General features: G+C 61.7%; 2 protein-coding genes across 3 annotated transcripts in view; one reads left to right on the plus strand and one right to left on the minus strand.

The window, feature by feature from the left end:
- Positions 1-6,375, plus strand: part of CSPG4 (chondroitin sulfate proteoglycan 4) — a 77,443-nt gene extending 71,068 nt beyond the window's left edge. The window contains exons 6-11 of the mRNA XM_086620578.1: positions 83-259; positions 2,547-2,745; positions 2,919-3,053; positions 3,205-3,359; positions 3,889-4,072; positions 4,454-6,375. Of these exons, the coding sequence (XP_086476704.1) occupies positions 83-259; positions 2,547-2,745; positions 2,919-3,053; positions 3,205-3,359; positions 3,889-4,072; positions 4,454-6,375 (2,772 nt within the window). The remainder of the gene's footprint in view (positions 1-82; positions 260-2,546; positions 2,746-2,918; positions 3,054-3,204; positions 3,360-3,888; positions 4,073-4,453) is intronic.
- A 6,945-nt stretch (positions 6,376-13,320) lies between these two features.
- SNX33 (sorting nexin 33) lies at positions 13,321-16,958 on the minus strand. 2 transcript variants are annotated; one of them, XM_086620246.1, is made up of 3 exons: positions 15,549-16,804; positions 15,283-15,326; positions 13,321-13,714 (listed from the first exon to the last, which is right to left on the minus strand). In XM_086620246.1, the coding sequence occupies exons 1-3, from the start codon at positions 16,721-16,723 to the stop codon at positions 13,461-13,463; spliced, it is 1,473 nt and encodes a 490-aa protein (XP_086476372.1). In that variant the 5' UTR covers positions 16,724-16,804; the 3' UTR covers positions 13,321-13,460. The 2 variants fall into 2 exon arrangements, with proteins under 2 accessions (XP_086476372.1, XP_086476373.1); XM_086620247.1 differs by having other exon boundaries at positions 15,283-16,958.
- Positions 16,959-17,112: the final 154 nt, after the last annotated feature.

Below are 17,112 nucleotides of genomic sequence, written 5' to 3' on the forward strand. Positions count from 1 at the left end.
CTCCCTGGGGCACGGGTTCCCTCCCCAGCGGGGCTGGTGGCCCGTGTCCCCCCAGGAGGGTCATCCAGCCTCTGCCCCACAGGTGGAGAAGCAGCAGATCCAGTACCGGCAGGACGGTCCCCGCGCCCAGGCCGACAGCTTCACCCTCCTGGCCAACACCTCCGAGGGGGAGCGGCAGAGCCGGCCCAGGACCCTCTTCATCACCATCCTGCCCCGCAGCTCCAAGGGACCCCGGCTTCTAATCAACGCCGGGCTGCAGGTACGGGCGGGATGCCACGCGGATGGGCGGCCACCCCACTGGCCAGCCCAGCGTGAGGGGACCCACTCCGACCCCCGGTAATTGGGGCACAGCGCAGCCGATGTGCAGACCAGAGGCGGGAGATGGGCTCCGGGGAAGGCGCGGAGCAGGGGGAGGTTTCCCGGCGGGGCGAGGCTTTGCAGGAGGCGGAGACCGGACTGTGTCCCCCCTCCTTCTCCCTCCCTCCCTCCTCCCTCCCGTCGATGCTGAGACCGTCCGCAAGATGGGAGCATCGCCCCGCGCCAGCGCTCGGCCCCTCCGCCACGGCGGCGGGCGGGGGCTGCTCAGCGCCCCGTCCCTTCCCAGGTCCCGGAATAACCCCTGGGAGCACTGAGTTTCATCCGCCCGGATTGGGAATACTTGAATTATTTAGGCAGCCCGCACACCTCTCCTTATGGCCGTCTCGGAAAAGGCAAAATCATCCTGGAATGGGTTTGGGTTGGGAGGGACCTTCAAAATTATCTCGTTCCACCACCCCCCCACCACACGCAGGGACACCTTCCACTAGACCAGGTTGCTCAAAGCCTCATCCAAGTTGGCCTCCAACGGAGCAAGTCCCACCTTGTGTTTCAGACCCTCCCTGCCCCATTCCGTATCACTAACACAAAATTACAGCAGAGAAATCATCAGGAGACACACAGGGGTGCCAGCTCAGCGGGATTGTACCCCCACACACACCCCCCAGGCCATCCTCACCCAGCGTTCCCCAGGCTGGCAGCAAGGAAAGCAGCTCCCTCCATCAGGATCCTCACAGCAGCAGCTTTGGGAAAGTGTCTGGTAGCCAGGGCTCCAGATGCCCAGAGGGAAGGGTATGGGCTGCCCTGCCCGGGCCCCTCTCCCTGCAGCCAAAGTTTGGGGGTGTCACCACCCACAGTCCACCCCAGCTCCATCCCTGCCTCAGTTTCCATCCCCAGCCCAGAAAACTCATCCCTCTCCCAGCACATCCCTTTTATAGTTCATTAAGTGGTGCCTCCATGATGCACCCCAGCTGCCTCAAATTCTGCATCACCCACCGAGAAAGGTTAACCCCTGGGCTGCTGGGCCCACGGCAGCCCCTTGCCCGCCTCCACAGGCACAAAAGCACCTCTCTGCTCCCTGAGGACCAACGCATCCCAAAAAGGGCTGCCCCACTGCCTGCAGGAGAGGCTCCGGAGCTGGGAAAGGCTCCTTGCTCCGAGCGGGAGTAACGCTAAAGCAACGCTAAAGCTCAGGAGGGGCCCGGCCCTGCTGTGTTTGTGCTCTGGTGAGGGATGACTTCAGCGTTTAAAGGTCAGGCCGGGTCCAGGAGAGAGAAATTACTCCAAACCTTCCTCTGCCTGCCCACTCCGGGCCTGTGGAATAGCAGGCAGGGCTGGGGAAACAAGCAGATCCCCGGAAAGGTCCAGGTGGATTCGCCCCGAGGAGCTGCTTGGGTTGTGGCAGGAGAAAGGATGGCTGGATGCCACCGAGGGAGAAGCTGCCGCCCTGAACACACGACCGAGCTCCGGGCGCTGTTTCGCCGCCTCCCGGCGCGCTCCCCTGGAGCGTGGAGGCGACACGGAGGCTGAGCAAATAGAATAAACCCAGCGAGGGAGAGCGGGAGGCAGGCGGAAGGCTTTAATAATTCAGGGAGGATGGGGAGGATGGCGAAGCGGATCATCTCCGGTGACACGGGCTCTGGGCAACCAGCAAAGCCTGTGCCCAGCGGGCAGCGATGCCCCAGGGCTGCTGGTTGGGCTGCTGGGCTTCACCCATGGGGGTTTTCCTCAGCACTGAGCTCCGGGTGTGATTGCGATCCCGACAAGCGCCGAAGGGAGCATGGCTGTGGGTGCTGGGGACAGGGAGCAACCCGAAAACCCAAAATCCATGGTGCACATACATGGTCGGGCAGCAGGACATGTACACAGCAGCTCAGGGAGCAAGTTGAGGTCTCAGAGACCCCACAAAAAGCCATGGCAAAGGCCTCCTTCTGCTTCCAGCGCTTGGGGAAACTGAGGCACGGAGGAGTGAGCCCTCACCTCCACCTCCCTGCACGCACCATGCAGACGCACGGACCTGGGAAATACAGTGGCAGCACAAGTCTGGGAAGAGGCCAGGTGATGGAGGCATCACCTGGCACGTGGCTGAGGCACCCTCGTTGGGCTGGGACGTGGTCTGGCACCCAGTGAAGGAGTCTGGACAGGGCTGGGGTCCGGAGCAGGCTGGGGAAGAGGGGAAGAGGGGCTGGGGGTGTCCCGGGTGGGAGTTACAGTCTCTTCCCGTCCCCCAGCTGCGGGAAGGCGCCACAGCTGCCATCGGCCCCCACATCCTGAGCGCCGAGGACGAGGACTCACCAGCGGACGAGGTGACCTACTCCATCCAGCCACCAGCCAACGGGAAGGTGGTGCTGAGGTCGGCGCCCGGCGCTGAGGTCCAGAGGTTCACCCAGGCCCAGATAAACAACGGCCTCATCCTCTTCATGCACCGAGGTAGGGCAGGGCTGACACATCCCGGTCCCCACCGCATCACCCCCGGACCGAAGGAGGGGACTTCATGCCACCAAGGCAGATGCCAGCCCCAGTGCACAGCACCCCAGTCCCGAGCGTGCCAGGTTGGCAGGGGGCTGCCAGCCACCCCCTGCCCAGCTCCACACTTTCCGCAGGGTCCCTGGATGGAGGCTTCGCCTTCGACCTGTGGGATGGCGAGAACCTGTCTCCTGGGCACTTCTTCCTCGTCAGGGCGCAGAAGGAGCCTCTCGTCACCCTGGCCAAGAAGCAGAGTCTCACAGTTTGCCCAGGTGGGTATGGACACCTTCCTCATCCTCCCGGTCGGGACCAATGGACCCTTCCACCGCCCCCTGCCCCAGGCCGGGTGGTGCCGAGAGACACCCACGGCAGAGGCTGCAGGCGAGGCCATGGGTTGAAATCCATATGGGACACGTTTTCCAGGTGCCCTCCAGCCCATCACCAGGCAGAACCTGCAGGCAGTGAGCACCAGCCCCACCGGCTCTGCTGCCCTGTACTACAGCATCGAGCAAGCCCCACGCCTGGGCAGGCTGAGCACCTCCAGCGGGGAGGAAATCAGGAACTTCACCCAGGCCCAGGTGAGCTTTCCCGTGTCCCCCTCCCCATCACCGTCCACCGCAAAAAGGTTATTTCTAACCACCAGGCAGAAGCACAGAGGTTTGCCCACCCTGCAAGCTCCCCTGTGCTGTGCTCAACCTTGGAGAACACCTGGCCCAGCTCTTGGAAGATGCTGAGCAAGCTCAGCCCTTCCTCTGAGCCTCAGTTTCCCCGATTGCTGGGTGGAAACATCCTGGTAGAGAGGCACCGTGAGCTCTCGATGGTGGCTACCATGCTACAGCTGGTGATGATCCTCATTTTGTGTCTAATTAGGGCTTGACTGCTCCTTCTTCCAGCCAAGACGTGAGCTCAGGGTGCACACGTTGGCTCTAACACCGTGTCACCAAGGTCTCTCCTGGTGCTCCAGTGCCCATCACACCAGAGATGATGTCCCATAGTGATGGGTGATCATAGCGATGAGGGCCCACATGGTATCACCCACTCCATGTATTTATTTTGCCATTTATCAGACCTCCTGGAGGACTTTTTAATTATTATTTTTATTTTTAGGTGGACAGCGGGTTGATTTTCTACCAACACGAGATGCCAGAGAAGCCTTTCTGGCTCGCCCAAGATGCCATCCGCTTCCGTGTGGTCGCTCCCACCACCATCTCTGATTCCTTCATCCTCCTCGTGCTCATCTCCTTCGAGGCTGCATGTCCCGAGCGCTCGACTCAGCTATGGAGAAATGCAGGTAAAGAAGGAAAGGAGAAGCAAGAGACAAATGAGCCCTCCTGAAGTTTGCTTCAATCCCGTCCGGGGGGATTGTGCAAACTTCAGGAGGGCTCATTTGTCCCAAGAAGACACCACCATGCAACTTCTCAAGGCCACCCCAGCACCAGCGTCGATATTACATCGGGCAACATCTAAAATTGCATCCATCCTTTCGCTGGCTCTCTGCACAACTCCTTCCTCCACCATCTCAACCAAAGTCCCCGTTGACTCTCATCCCTCTCCATTTCTTTGCAATCTTCCTTTTTTTTTTTTATCTGCTCTACCTTGCTCTCGCCTGCTGTCTTCTCCAGCAGATCCAGGGATGACAGACTTTTGGGTTTTCCCTTTCTTCTCCACTCAGGTCTCCAGCTCGCGAGGGCTCAACGGGCTGAGATCAGCACCTTGGCACTGGATGCTTCCAACCTCCTAAGCCAAATCCTCGTCCCTGAGAGGGCTGCACATGACGTTGTCTTCCTGGTGACGGAACTACCGGCTCACGGGCAGCTCTTGGTGGCCAATGTGCCCTTGGAGCAGTCACAGCCATTCTTCCTGCAGTCAGACCTGGCTGCGGGGCGCCTGACGTATGCTCATGGTGGAGATGGTGTCTCCGAAGACCATTTCAGATTTAAGGCTTGGCTCCGGCCCCAGGTGCACCAGTCTGTCCATCCTCCGCAGGAAGGTGTGGTCATCTCTGAAGCTTTCAATATAACGGTGACTGGCAGCAGCAGCAGCAAGCCACCGCAGGTGGTGAAGCGGCAAGAAGTGCTACAGGTCCCACCAGGCTCTGTGGTAACCTTGTCCCAGGAGTACCTGGATGTGGCAGATCCATCAGGGTCCCCAGAGGAGATGGCATACAGCGTCCTCCAGAGACCTCTTGTGGGCCACCTGGCCAACATGCGCAACCCACGGGAGCCCATCAACCACTTCACCCAAGCAGATGTCAACGCAGGCCACGTGGTGTTCGTTGCCACAGGGAGCAGTGCCCTGGGGTCCTTAGCCCTGAGCCTCTCCGATGGCCACCACCCACCCACCCTGACCTCACTGGAGATCGAGGTGCTGCCTGTGGTGAGCACTGGCTCACCGGCCAGCCCAGTGATGCTGGAGGTGCCCCAAGACCTAAACAGGGCCTCCATGTCCCACCATCACCTCCTGGGAGCCCCGCAGCCGGGGACAGGCAATACCCTGTACAGGATCACCAGGAACCCAAGGTTTGGCCAAGTGCAGGTCAACCAAAAGCCAGCACAGGGCTTCTCACAGAAGCAGCTGGACCGTGGGGAGGTGACGTTCACCTTCACTGACCTTACCTCTCCCGAGGATGACTTCCAGTTCCTCGCCACGTCGCGGGCAGACAACAGGACCGGGGTGGTGAACGTGACCGTCCGCGCCTTGGTGAAGGCTTGGCTGGGCAGTGTGTGGCCCAGGGGCACCACAGCTCTCCTGGACACCAGTGTCCTTGATGCCAGCGAGTTGGCCAACCGCACCAAGAGCGTCCCAATCTTTAAGATCCGCAGGGCGCCCCGTGCCAGCCGTCTCGTAAGGGTCTCCAGGGACCCAGGACAACCCACCACCCCCATTGAGACCTTCAGCCAGAGCGAGCTGGAGCAAGGGCTGGTTGGGCTGGAGGTGCTGGATGCTGGGGAGACCGACCAGCCCCTGCAGAGCGACAGCTTCGTCTTTGAGCTGGTGGCCGCCAGCGTGCCACCGGCATTAGCATCCCTGGGGTACACCATTGAACCCTACAACTCCTCGAAAGCCTACAGCGTCACTCTGCTCACGGCCCCCTCGGCCCCCTCGTCCCTGGTGCCCCGTCCCCAGGGCACAGCCTGGAGCAGCCCCAACGCCAGCGAGCTGGGCATGGCCCCCACCGCCTGGTTGGGCCCCAGTGCTACCACCAGCCCCAGCCCCGTGGAAGGGGGCACCTTCCTGAGCTTCATCGAGGCCAACATGTTCAGCATCATCATTCCCATCTGCCTCATCTTCCTCCTGCTGGCTCTCATCCTGCCCCTGCTCTTCTACCTGCACAAGCGCAACAAGACGGGCAAGCACCATGTCCAGGGCACCTCTTCCTCCAAGGCTAAGAACGGTGCCGTGCCGGACCAGGAGACCTTCCGGAGAACGGACCCCAACCAAGGCATCCCCTTAACGACTGTCAATGCCCTGGATGGCAAGGGCATGGGTTCCCCTCCCCAGGGCACGGGTCCTGGCGCTCCACCGGACCCCGAGCTCCTCCAGTACTGCCGGACTTCCAACCCCCCCTTGAAAAACAACCAGTACTGGGTGTGAAGGGCTCAGGCGCAGGAGCACGAGACCACCTGGGGGTCTGGACCCTCCCGGAGCACCGCCGGTCACCTCCTCCAAGCTCTTCTCCTCCTCCTCCTCCCTGGGAGCTGGCATCCCGCAGACGCAGGAGGGCCCTGGGGATACAGCGGCTTCTGGTCCAGCCCCCCCAGGAACCCCAAATCTCCAGGTGGCTTTGGGCAGGGGAGGGGGTTACTGCATAAGCGAACAGGGGCAGGCAAAAATGCCTGGGCATCACCGGGGTGCTCGTTTGGGCCACCCAATGGCGGTCATGGTGCTGGAGGGGACGTGACAGCACCAGTCCCCACCGAGCCACCCAAGCGGGTCTGGCGGTGGCTCCTCCATGGGCAGCACCGACTGGGCGCGAGAGGGAGGATGAGGAGCGGCTCGCGCTGAGTCAGGCTGAGGATGAAGCTGCCCGGATCCCCCAGGGCTAGGCAGGCTGAGACACTGGAGCGGAGGCTTGGAAAAAACTCGGCAGCCGATGCCAGGGGAATTTACGGAGTCCCCACCCACTCGGAAAAAAGAAACCACAACCCGCCTCGCTCTTTCCCTGCGTGCTTGCTGCGTGTTTCATAAAGCCCATCGCTCCGAGCCCCGCGGACCGGGTTGCACAACAGGTACGGACGCCCCCGGCGAGGCACGGCCGGCGCTCACCGGCGCGGCGTGAAACCGGAGAGGAGAGCGTAGAACCGGAGCCGGCGCGGTTTTCCACTCTGTACTCCGGCACGGCAGACGTAAACAGAATAAAGTGCCTTTTCCGAGGCTCATCGCGGTTATCCGTAAGCCATCTCCTTCGTGGTGCCGCTCCTTGCCAGGCCCGTTGTATGCCCGGCCAGCAGCCCAGTGACGTTCGGAGGGTAACGGACCAAATTCTGGGCTCTTGCTCAAATTTTCCCCAGTCCTAAAAACTTCAGTAGAAATTATCCGCGGAAGAGCAGAGGAAAAAGTGAGCGCTGAGCTCAGGATGGGACCCAACAATAACACCCGGCGTCGCTACAGCTGGGAAGCTCATCACGGGGCACATCCCGCTCTCGCAGCACCCGGATTGGGACTGCAGGAGATGGGTCACCCTTGCACCTGGGACAGTCCTGCTCCAAGGCTCCGGTAGAACCGGGATGTTTGATCGGCCATGCCAGCGGTTTTCCCGGTTGCATTTACGGTGCCAAATATTTGCCGAGCGGTAAATCACATCTGCCCTGCTCCGGCTGATGGGTGCTGGCATGGAGGTAGCAGAGGGAGCTCCATCTCCTGCCTCCCTTTTCCGCATTAAGCCCAGCTCTGTGCCTTCCCACCTTTATTATTATTTTTATTACCACATTTATTCTTCTTTTCTCTAAGTCCATACCGCCCGGCAAGGGACGGAGGTCTGCGGAGAAGCCGGCGGCATCCGCCCAGGTTCCCCTTGGAAGCATCCGCTGTCTTTTACCTTTGGAATGATTTTTCGCCTTGCGCCCAGGGATTAAAGTGAAGGAACGTGGCCCGTTTTGTAAAGGGGATTGGAAGCGAAGCCAGTGATTTTGAAGGCCGGCGGTTGTATTCCCGCTGCTGGGAAACCTCTGTTTCCCGGGGTCAGGGGAGGACAGGCAGTATAACCTGGAAAACGCCAGTGCAGTCGGCCGTTCTCCAGGGCCAAGTGCTGCTGGAAGGGTTTAAATCCTGAACAAAGCTCCTGGCTCCGCTCAGGTTATCCGGGGATTGCAGCAGGATGGCCGGAGCCAGTGCTGCCCACCACCACCCACCCACCCGGGGAAGGGCTGAGGAGCCAGGGGGTCTCCTGCCCAGTCGCGGAGCACGCTTAAACCACGGCCGGTGGTGTGGGAGGTGCGTCCCCCCCCCTCACCCTAATTTGTGCCAGAACCACTCTGATCCGGGAGGTTTTGGGGGTGACAGGAGCCAGGTTGCAGCTTTTCCCATAAAGCTGGTCCCCGTAAAGAGGTTTAGGGAAGAAGCTTACAGCTGCTCTGCCAGATGTGCTGTCACCCCCTCTCCTCAAGGCTTGCCAGATGTGCACAGCTGGCCTACGGGAGCCAGCCGTGCCCATGAATCGCACGACCTGTTCTGGAGGAGCTGGTACCAGGCGTCCCCCCCGCAGCACCCACAGCCACTGATGGTTCTGCAGGCTGAGGACACCCCGGGGGGGTCTAACCCTCATGCCCCTCCTCTGCCTTCTACCTACAGTTTTAAAAGCAGGACAAGCCACCCAGAGCGAGAGTGCTGTCCCCAGGGACCCCCCACCCCAGGGACCCTCCACCCCAGAACACAGTCAGAGTCAATATCTTCCACAGCACCACCAGCCCCCCAGTCCCTCCAGCACATAGGGAACCTGCCCCCACCGTGGGGTGCACGGTCTCCCCCAGCCCTGTCATGGGAGACGGGGGTCAGAGGTGGGTGCTGCCCAGGAGGGAGGTGTCCCAGTGCCGGGGAGCCATCACTGTGCCGAGTGCGAAGAGATGCGGGGTCGGGGGCAAAGTGAGTGGGGATGGGGGGTGGGAGCACCGGGATGGGCAGAAGAGGGGCTGTAAGAAGGTGCTGGGGGTCCCTGAATTGAGGTTACCTCCACATAGCTCCTGAGGCCACCCAGGTCAGGGGACAAGAGGCAGGGCAAGAGATAAAGCTGAGCTCCAGTCCCTAAGGCAGGAGCCAGAAGACACCAGGATACGGGGACAAAGGGCAGCCAGCAAGTCCCAGTGACTCACTGGAGCACGGGGATGGCACACCATACCTGCCACCACCTCCGGAACCCCAGGAAGAGGGACACCAACAGCAAGGATGTCACCAAGAAGAGCTACCCAGAAAAGGACTTGAGAGCTGGTGGCCTTTGTCCTTTGTGCCACCTCAGACATCCCGAGAGACCTCCTGGGTGAAAGCACCCAGATTATCCGGGCAGATGCGTAGGGGCTCACGAGTCATTTGCCAATGACTTTCACTTTTATTTCGTTCCTAAGTCACCTTTCCTGCTTCTGGGGCTTTATAGAAAGAGAATTTCTCCTCCTCCACCGGGAAGCCCCAGCAGCCGGATCCCAGGCGGGATGGAGCCTGGGCTGGCTCCGTCGGGAAGTCCCCGCAGCCCTGGCAGGATTTCAGCCCGGCGCTGGGGTCACCACCCTGATTTGAGCTCCGCATGCGCATCCTGCACCTCTCCTGGCTTAATAATGATCCCGTGCCGTTGTGCCAGCTCAGAGAGGGCACTGCGGGCTGCAGGACCTTGGCACAGTGTTGTCCACATCACTCCTGGGCACAGCGAGCACATGACCTCCCCGGAGCTCACGCATACAGCCCCTCTCTGTTTTGGGGAGGTCGAGCACAGTCCCATGGCTCCCACCTCTTTGTCCTCACCCCAAAACCTGCCTGGCAGCTCCCACCACTCCCAGGAGATGCTCTGGGTGTTGCTGGGAGCCAGGAGGAACGTTCTGGGGAGCAAAAGGGGCCTCGAGTCACCCTCCTGGCTGGCAGGTGATGGGGACAGGTGGCCAGGAGACCCTGCCCAGGATGGCAGGAGGGCACCTGTTCCTCCCGAGGCCGGTGAAGGACTTGAGCGAAGTGGCCAGGTTCCTCCTGGGGCACTCGGACCTCGGGCTGGCTGGGACGAGGCTCAGCGCCACCGTTCGCCTCCAAGCCTGGCCCAGCGCCACGGGATGCTGGGAGCCCTGCCCCGTTTGGGCAGGCTGTGCCCGCAGCCTGCGGAACAGGCTCAGCCGGTGGCGAGCCCGGCAGGACAGGACAGAGCCGGGGGCTGCAGGCACGTCCGGCATCCCGGGAGCGCGTCGCTCACCGGAGGTGGGGACAACTGACCCACGCAGGGCCCGGGGCTGTCCCCATGGCTCTCCAGTCTGGCTGCCGAGTTAAATCCAAGCCAAATTGAGCCTGACCTCCCCTTCCACACCCAGCGACTCCAAGGCAGACGGATAATGACGGAGGGATAACCGTGGCCCAGAGCCTGGGCACTCCACCCCTCCTGCAAAATCAGCACACCCACAGACATGGCTCCCTGGCACCATGGCACCTCCCGGCGTGGCACGGCTGGGTCTGGATGGGACCCGGCAGCCGTTTCGGGCAGTGAAATCCCATTTGGCTCCATCCCCTTCCTGTGCCGTCCCGGAGCTGCTGCCAGCCCCGACGAGCAGGAGTCGCTCCACTGATCCTGCCCGGTCGCCTTGCCCAGAGCTGCATCCAGCACGTCCCCACGTCCCCCATGGAAGGGGTCCTGGGCAGACCCTGGGGGTGACCCAAGGGTCACTTGGGGAGGGGGGACACCTTCACGGGGCGCTGGAGGTGGCTCATCCCACCAGGCTGAGCCTCGCTGCTCTGGGGGATGCCTATGGATAGGCTGGATCAGCAGCCGGTGTGCCGGCGGGGCTTGCGGCAGTGCCTCGACCTTGGCTTTCCCACGTGAGAGCAGCCTCAGGAAGTGAGAGGAGGAAGTGGATCTGCCCTACGTTCCCGGGATTTCCTCTCAGCCTCGCGCACCCCAGGGATTTTTTCCTCGCTGGGACCCTGAGCAGGGACAGCCAGTGTGGGGGGGCCCAGCCGCCTGCTGCCGGGTGGCAGAAGGAAGAGGCAGGAATGTTAATGGGAAGTAGATTTTCCTGGCCAATGGGTTTGCCGTGCTGTGCCGTGCCAAAGGACTGCAGGGAGAACAGGTCTACCCTTGGGGAAACTGAGGCACAGCCTTCAGCAGGGGTCCATGCAGCCTGCAAGGACGCTCTCCTGTCCCTGTCCCTGTCCCCGTGCCAGCACGCTGGAGCAGAGGATGAGCTCCCGGGGTGCTGGGACATCTCCCTCCTCCCGCGAGCGGTGGCGGCTCTTCGTGGCGTTCAGCCTCCGCCGAGGGTGTGACCAGCTCTGGGGCCCAAATCTGCAAGTGTTTATCAGGGCGGCTCCGAGGAGGATGAACTCCTTGGCTGGGGCTGCACGTACTCTCCCGGCACAGCTCCGGAGGCTGCTCGCCGTGCCGTGCCGTGCCGTGCCACGCCGTGCCGTGCCGTGCCGTGCCAGAGGCTGGCTGCCCGCCCGGGGATGGCGGTGGCAGGCTCAAACCCAGTGCCCATTGTGCTGCTGGGGGAGAGGAGGTGGCAGCGGGGCTGGGGGGGGGAAGGGACGTACGGTCCGGCACAGCATCTGGCCTCAACATGGGGCCAAGGCCACCGCGGTCATCCAGTGCTTGGCTAGTGGGGCCGGTGACCGGGCATTAACCCCTGCGGGGTTTGCATGGGGATAGTGGCCCTGTTCCTGTGGCTGGTGCTGCTGGAAGGGCTGGGGTGGGATGGGGACGGGGTGGGATGGGGCTGGGGTGGGATGAGATGGAGCCAGGGTAGGATGGGATAGGGCCAGGGTAAGATGGGGCTGGGATAAGGAGGGGGCTGGGATGGGGGTGAGGTGAGATGGGGCCAAGGTAGGATGTGATCAGGGTAGGATTGGGCTGGGGTGGGATGGGATTGGGATGGGATGAGGCCAGGGTGGGATGGGATGGAGCTGGGGTGGGATGAGGCCAAGGTAGGATGCAACCGGGGTAGGATTGGGCTGGGGTGGGGTGAAGTTGGGATGGGATGAAGTCAGGGTGGGATGGGATGAGGTTGGACGGGGCTGGGATGGGATAGAGCTGGGCAGGATGGGATGGAGCTGAGGTAGGATGCAGCCAGGGTGGGATGGGGCTGGGGTGAGATGAAGCTGGGATGCGATGAGGCCAGGGTGGGATGGGGATGGGGTTGGATGGGGTTGGGATGGGATGAGCCCAAGGTGGGATGGGGCTGGGATGAGGCTGGGATGGGATAGGATGGAGCCGGGATAAGATGGAGCCGGAGTAGGATGTGGCCAGGATGGGATGGGGATGAAGTGGGACAGGACCACGATGGATGTGGCCACCCCGGCCATGGGATGCACGCGGAAAGCGCGTCCTGCCCGGACGGAGGCTGCGTGATGCCTCCGGCTGTATTTCGGCGTGCTCATCCCCGCGGGCCGGAGCCGGGGAGGGCTCTGGGAGGCCGGAGCGCAGCCCGTCGCCTTCCCAGCGCTCCTGGTATTTTAACAATACCCCTCTGGCTCGTGCAACGGGGCTAATTTTAACCCTGGAGCGGGGCCAAGGTGGCCCCAACTCTCCCCACCGTGATTTCACCCGGTCGTTTCCCTTGGAAAACACGGCAGCGTGCCACCGCCTGCATCCCGCCCCGCCGGGCAGCGCAGAGCCGGGCAGGATTTGCCCCTTGGAAGGTTGTTTGGAGAGAAGGAGCAGGGCTGGTGTTCCCGTCCCCCCTGCTGCCCATGGCACAGGGATTTCGGAAGCTGGCTGGAAGCCGGAGCATGCTCGGATCCTGAAGCGGCTCCGTTTTCTGCAGACATCTCTGGGAAGGAGGTGGGAGATTTTTTGACCGATAATTTTATTGCAAAGGCTGTGGGGCTTTTTTTTTTTTTTCTGCTTTTTGTTTGTGCTTTTTTTTTCCCTTCCCTTTTCCCAGCCAACAGCCGCCCTCCAGAAGGAGATTCCCCTTCGCCTCCGTGCATCTACTGAAAAAGTGATCGGTAAAAATGCTGCAGAAACGTTAGCGAAAAATGGAAAATATTGAAAATATCTCGTGACAAAAAGAAAAAAAAATCATCCTCTTCCAAATAAAGATCTTTTTCTTCTCTTTTTGTTTTTGTTTTTGTTTTTGTTTTTTTTTTCATCAGAAAAGCTTTTAGTGTGCAAAATGTCGACCGCTTTTGATTTCTTCTCCCAGCGGGTTGGGGTGTCCCACCTCTCTGCTCCGGGAGGGTGGGTTTTTCAGAAAGCTAAAAATCATCGGGCAGAGACAGCGGCACCGTTACCTCCACGTCCATCTCTCTTGTGACCCCCCCACCCACCCCCGGTGTCCCCGCCAGACCCGCGGCAGGGCGGGAGGTCCCCAGGGAAAGAGGTGGCACGGCCGGGAGCCCTTCCCCACAGGACCACAGCCCGCCCGCCCGCCCGCGGAGCAGGGAGGGGAAGAAAGGCCGCAGGTATTTGGTCACTAGTGTCATGAGTTGCCGCTCGTTCTCAGCCCGGCTGCGGCGAGAGAGGCGCGTGATTTCGGTGGGGGCGGCAAGCGGAGGCGTTAGAGGTTGTCGTACATGCGTAACGTCTTCTCCAGCTGCTGGCTGACGCGCTGGTAGAAGATGATCTGCTGCTTCAGGTAGGACTGCATCATCCTCTTGAAGTCGGCCACGCGCCGCTCGTGGAAGTGGTTCATCTCGGCTTGCAGGGCGAAGCCCACCACCCGGCAGCGCTTGCGGATCCCGTCCGCTTCCTCCTGGTCCATCCGGCCCTCGTCACTCATCCGCTGGCTCTCCTTCACCTTCGCAAAGGCTCCTGGCAAGGCGGGGAGGGGGGAATGGTGAGAGGCTGACGGAGCCGCGCCGCCCCTCCGTCCCCCTTCCCCTGCCACAGGCATTCCCGGCCGGCACCGGCGGGTCCCGTCACCCACCAGACTGGCCGCGCAGTGGGGTGTGGAGCTGCCCCACGTCAATAAGGGAGGGATCCACGCACTCCCGGGTCCATCAATCCTTCTCTTCCCAGTAGGGAAAGCCCAGGAGCCTCCTCCCTCTGGAATTTGACCCCCCCAACTCCTTTTCTGCCCCATCCCTGGGCTGCCAGCCTTGGATTCGGAAGGAGGTTTGGGGGACTGGGCTTCAACTCGAGGCTCGGGGTGCGAAGCTAACGCAGGGCAGTGTGTGCCGGTGGAGCCCAGCGAGTGTTCCTCATCATCCCATGGATGGGGGCACGGAGCAGCCCTGGGAGACGGGGTGAATTGGGGGGCAGGAAGGGCGTGCGGTGCTGGCTGGAGCTCGCCTGCGAAAGCATCTCCCTCTCCCGGAGACAGCTGATGCTCCGACACCATTTTTTTCCCCCCTCCTCCTCCTCCTTCCATTTATTTTTACAGCTCGGTTTTGAAAAGAATCCTGCCTGGCTCCAGCCCTGCATTCTTCCTCCCTGTTTGCCTGCAAAGGGGATCTGGCCCGCAGCTCCGCCGCCTTTCTCCCCCTTCTCCCTGCCCGGGGTCACCGTGCTCCCGCTGCGCCAGCCCTGCTCCCAGCAGAGAGGAGGAGGAGGAGGAGGAGGAGGAGGAAGACGCAAAGGTTGGAGGCCAAATCCTGCCTTCCGCTCTGCCCACGCAGCCTCGCTTCCGGATGGGATCCGGCTCCTCTTTGCCCGCTGCGATAAACAACGCGGGGAGGGAAAAGCGCGGAAGCGGCCAGGGCTGGATCCCATCATCCCCTTCCCGCTCGGGGATGTGGGGTGATGCACGGGCACCCCCGGCTGCTCCGACAAGGACAGCCCTGGCTTCGCCTTGGGGAAAACCCTCTGCCCCCCCAAAATCCAGGGACGCCAGCACAGGCGTCCCCTCCCCGCTGCAGGGAGGAGCGCGTGGACTTTGGTCCCGCTCCCACACCTGGCTCCCCGCCGGCGTCACGCCCCGGCGCCTGGGTGCAAGGGGACGCGGAGCCCTGCCTGTACCCCCTGCCCTGCCCCGGGAAGGCCACAGCAGACACTGCTCGCCCCCTCTCCTCCGTCCTGACCCCCCCCCCCTAAACACCCAGGGGACCCGCAAGCATGAGGGGAGGATGAGGAGGGACACGAGGTGCTGGGCAGGTCACCCTGGAGCCAACGGCTCGTGGCTCGGCGGGCGCGATGCCTGCACTGACCCCTCCAACCAGCACTTTGGGCAGCAGTTACAGAATCCACGGCATTGTCCCTGGGGTGACCAGGGCAGGGATCATGCTCCTTGGTAGCCACAAGCAATGGTCCTCATCTTCATCCCCATCCTCATCCCCATCACCGCACAGCACAGGAGTTCCTCATCGCATCTCCATCCCGCTCTCCATGTGGGACCATCACACAAGAGAGGTCATGACCAGGGGAGAAGAAGCCGCCCTTACCTTTCTGGAGGTGGATGATGTCTGGGAAGTTGGAGAGGAGCCCTTGGTACAAAGAGAGAGTGTCCAGCATGAGGAACAGGTCGTTCTTGGGCTGCTCGGCGAACATCTCCCCCACGGTCTCGTACGTCTTGCCCGTGTGGGAGATGGCGTTGTTGAGGGCATCCGAGCTGTACGGGGGGTCCATGTGGAAGGAGTGGCTGATGGCTTGGAAAGCGTTGCCCAACTTCTGGAACTCCTTCCGGAAGCCCCCCGCGTGCTTGCGCACCAGCTCCGAGGCCACATTGGTCAGCTGCAGGACGCTGTCGTCCATCTTCTTGCTGAAGGCCTTGAAGGCGTCCACGCGGTCCTCCACGTCCTGCAGGTCCTGGTGCTCCGTGGGGATCTGGATGGTGAGGAGGAAGCTGGCGCCCACCATCTCGTCCTTCTCCGCCCGGCGTTTGCCCAGCTTCCACTGCTTCTCATCGCGGCAGCAGAGGAAGTGCTGGAAGCCCTCGTACTGGGAGAGGACGGGGTGGCTGGTCATATGGTCCATCCAGAGGATGAGGCGCCGCTTGCGCTTCTCAATGAAGTCCTCCTCGAAGCGCCCGGTGGCCTGCTTCTCGGGCAGATGGGGCACCGAGATGACCGTGAACTTGTGCAGGAGGCGGTTGTAGAGCCAGTCAAAGTGCTTGTACCGCCGGTAGACGGGCGAGTTGATGTTGCTGGGGGTCAGCTTGTAGGAGATGTAGCTCTTGATGCCCTTGAACTTGGTTTGCTTGGTCGGGTCCTCCACGGAGCAGATGAAGGGGTGGGGGTTTGCCCTCCACTGGGGACCTTTGGAGCCCATCTCGATGCAGTACGCCTCGGCGATCTTGGACATCAGGGGCACGTCGCCCAGGATGAAGGCTTCCACTCCCGAGCGGACGAAGCAGGAGAAGCGGTTGAGGTTCCTCCCCACCACGCTGCCCCTCTTGGAGGAGCTCATGCTGTCTTGCCTCTCCAGAGCTGGCTTGGGACGGTAACCAGTGTGCTGGGGGTGACCGTACGCCGCCGGGTACTGCAGGTTGGGCGACGGGTGCCCATTGGTGCCCGGTGCGCTCTGGGGCTCCTCCACCACTGTGCAAGCATCATCCCAATCGTCCCAGTCATCATCATCATCATCTTCAAAACTACCCTGGTAAGAGATACCGGGGTCAGGGGGAGCTGCAGAGAAGGAGAAGTTGTGGCCAGGAGAACCGGCCGGGCTGCTGGAATAGTCCGTGTAGCTGGAACCCGAGCGGGAGCGGAGGATTTCGACATAGGAAGCAGGGAAGAGGCCGGTCTCCCCACGACTGTTTTGGCCTTGTAACCAACCGTCCAGGGAGTTCTCGCTGAAGATGACGAGCTCCTCGTTCTCCTGGATGCTGATCTCCTCTCTGTTTTCGCTCTGGAAGTTGTAAAGAGCTCTGGCTTTCAACGCCATGGCCGGTGCCGGGGCGTGGGGCGGGGGAATACACACACACACGCACACGGAGCAAGGCAAATCCCCGCAGCCGAAAAAAACCCAACCCAACCGGCGAGTGGCCCCGCGCCGGGGGAAAAGGTTTGGAAATGAAAACAAAAAAATAAAGGTGGAGGAGAAATGCCCTACGAGGCGACGCCGAGGTCCGTACGTCCAAGTGACCCCCCCGATCCCAGCACCCCGGTTAAAAACAACATTCCTTGGTCAAGCCAGTGGCGTTTCTCTCGTTCCTACGGGATAGAAAGCTTGGTTGGAGCAGGAGGGAGAGCCGGGCGCTGCCATGTCCACGCAGGGTCTGTCTCGGTGGGACGCTGATCCCGAGGTTTCACTTTCTGGGAGGAAAAGATCTG

The sequence above is a fragment of the Tauraco erythrolophus genome, chromosome 14, assembly GCF_009769465.1.
Source record: "Tauraco erythrolophus isolate bTauEry1 chromosome 14, bTauEry1.pri, whole genome shotgun sequence".
NCBI classification, from domain to species: domain Eukaryota; kingdom Metazoa; phylum Chordata; class Aves; order Musophagiformes; family Musophagidae; genus Tauraco; species Tauraco erythrolophus.

What these genes read in the sequence shown, in the direction of transcription:
- SNX33 (XM_086620247.1), bottom strand. Translation starts at nt 16,723, where the DNA reads ATGGCGTTGAAAGCCAGAGCTCTTTACAACTTCCAGAGCGAAAACAGA. An exon ending in CATCATCCACCTCCAGAAAG is followed by an intron (nt 13,715 to 15,282) that starts GTAAGGGCGGCT and finishes CCGCCTTGCCAG; the next exon opens with GAGCCTTTGCGAAGGTGAAG.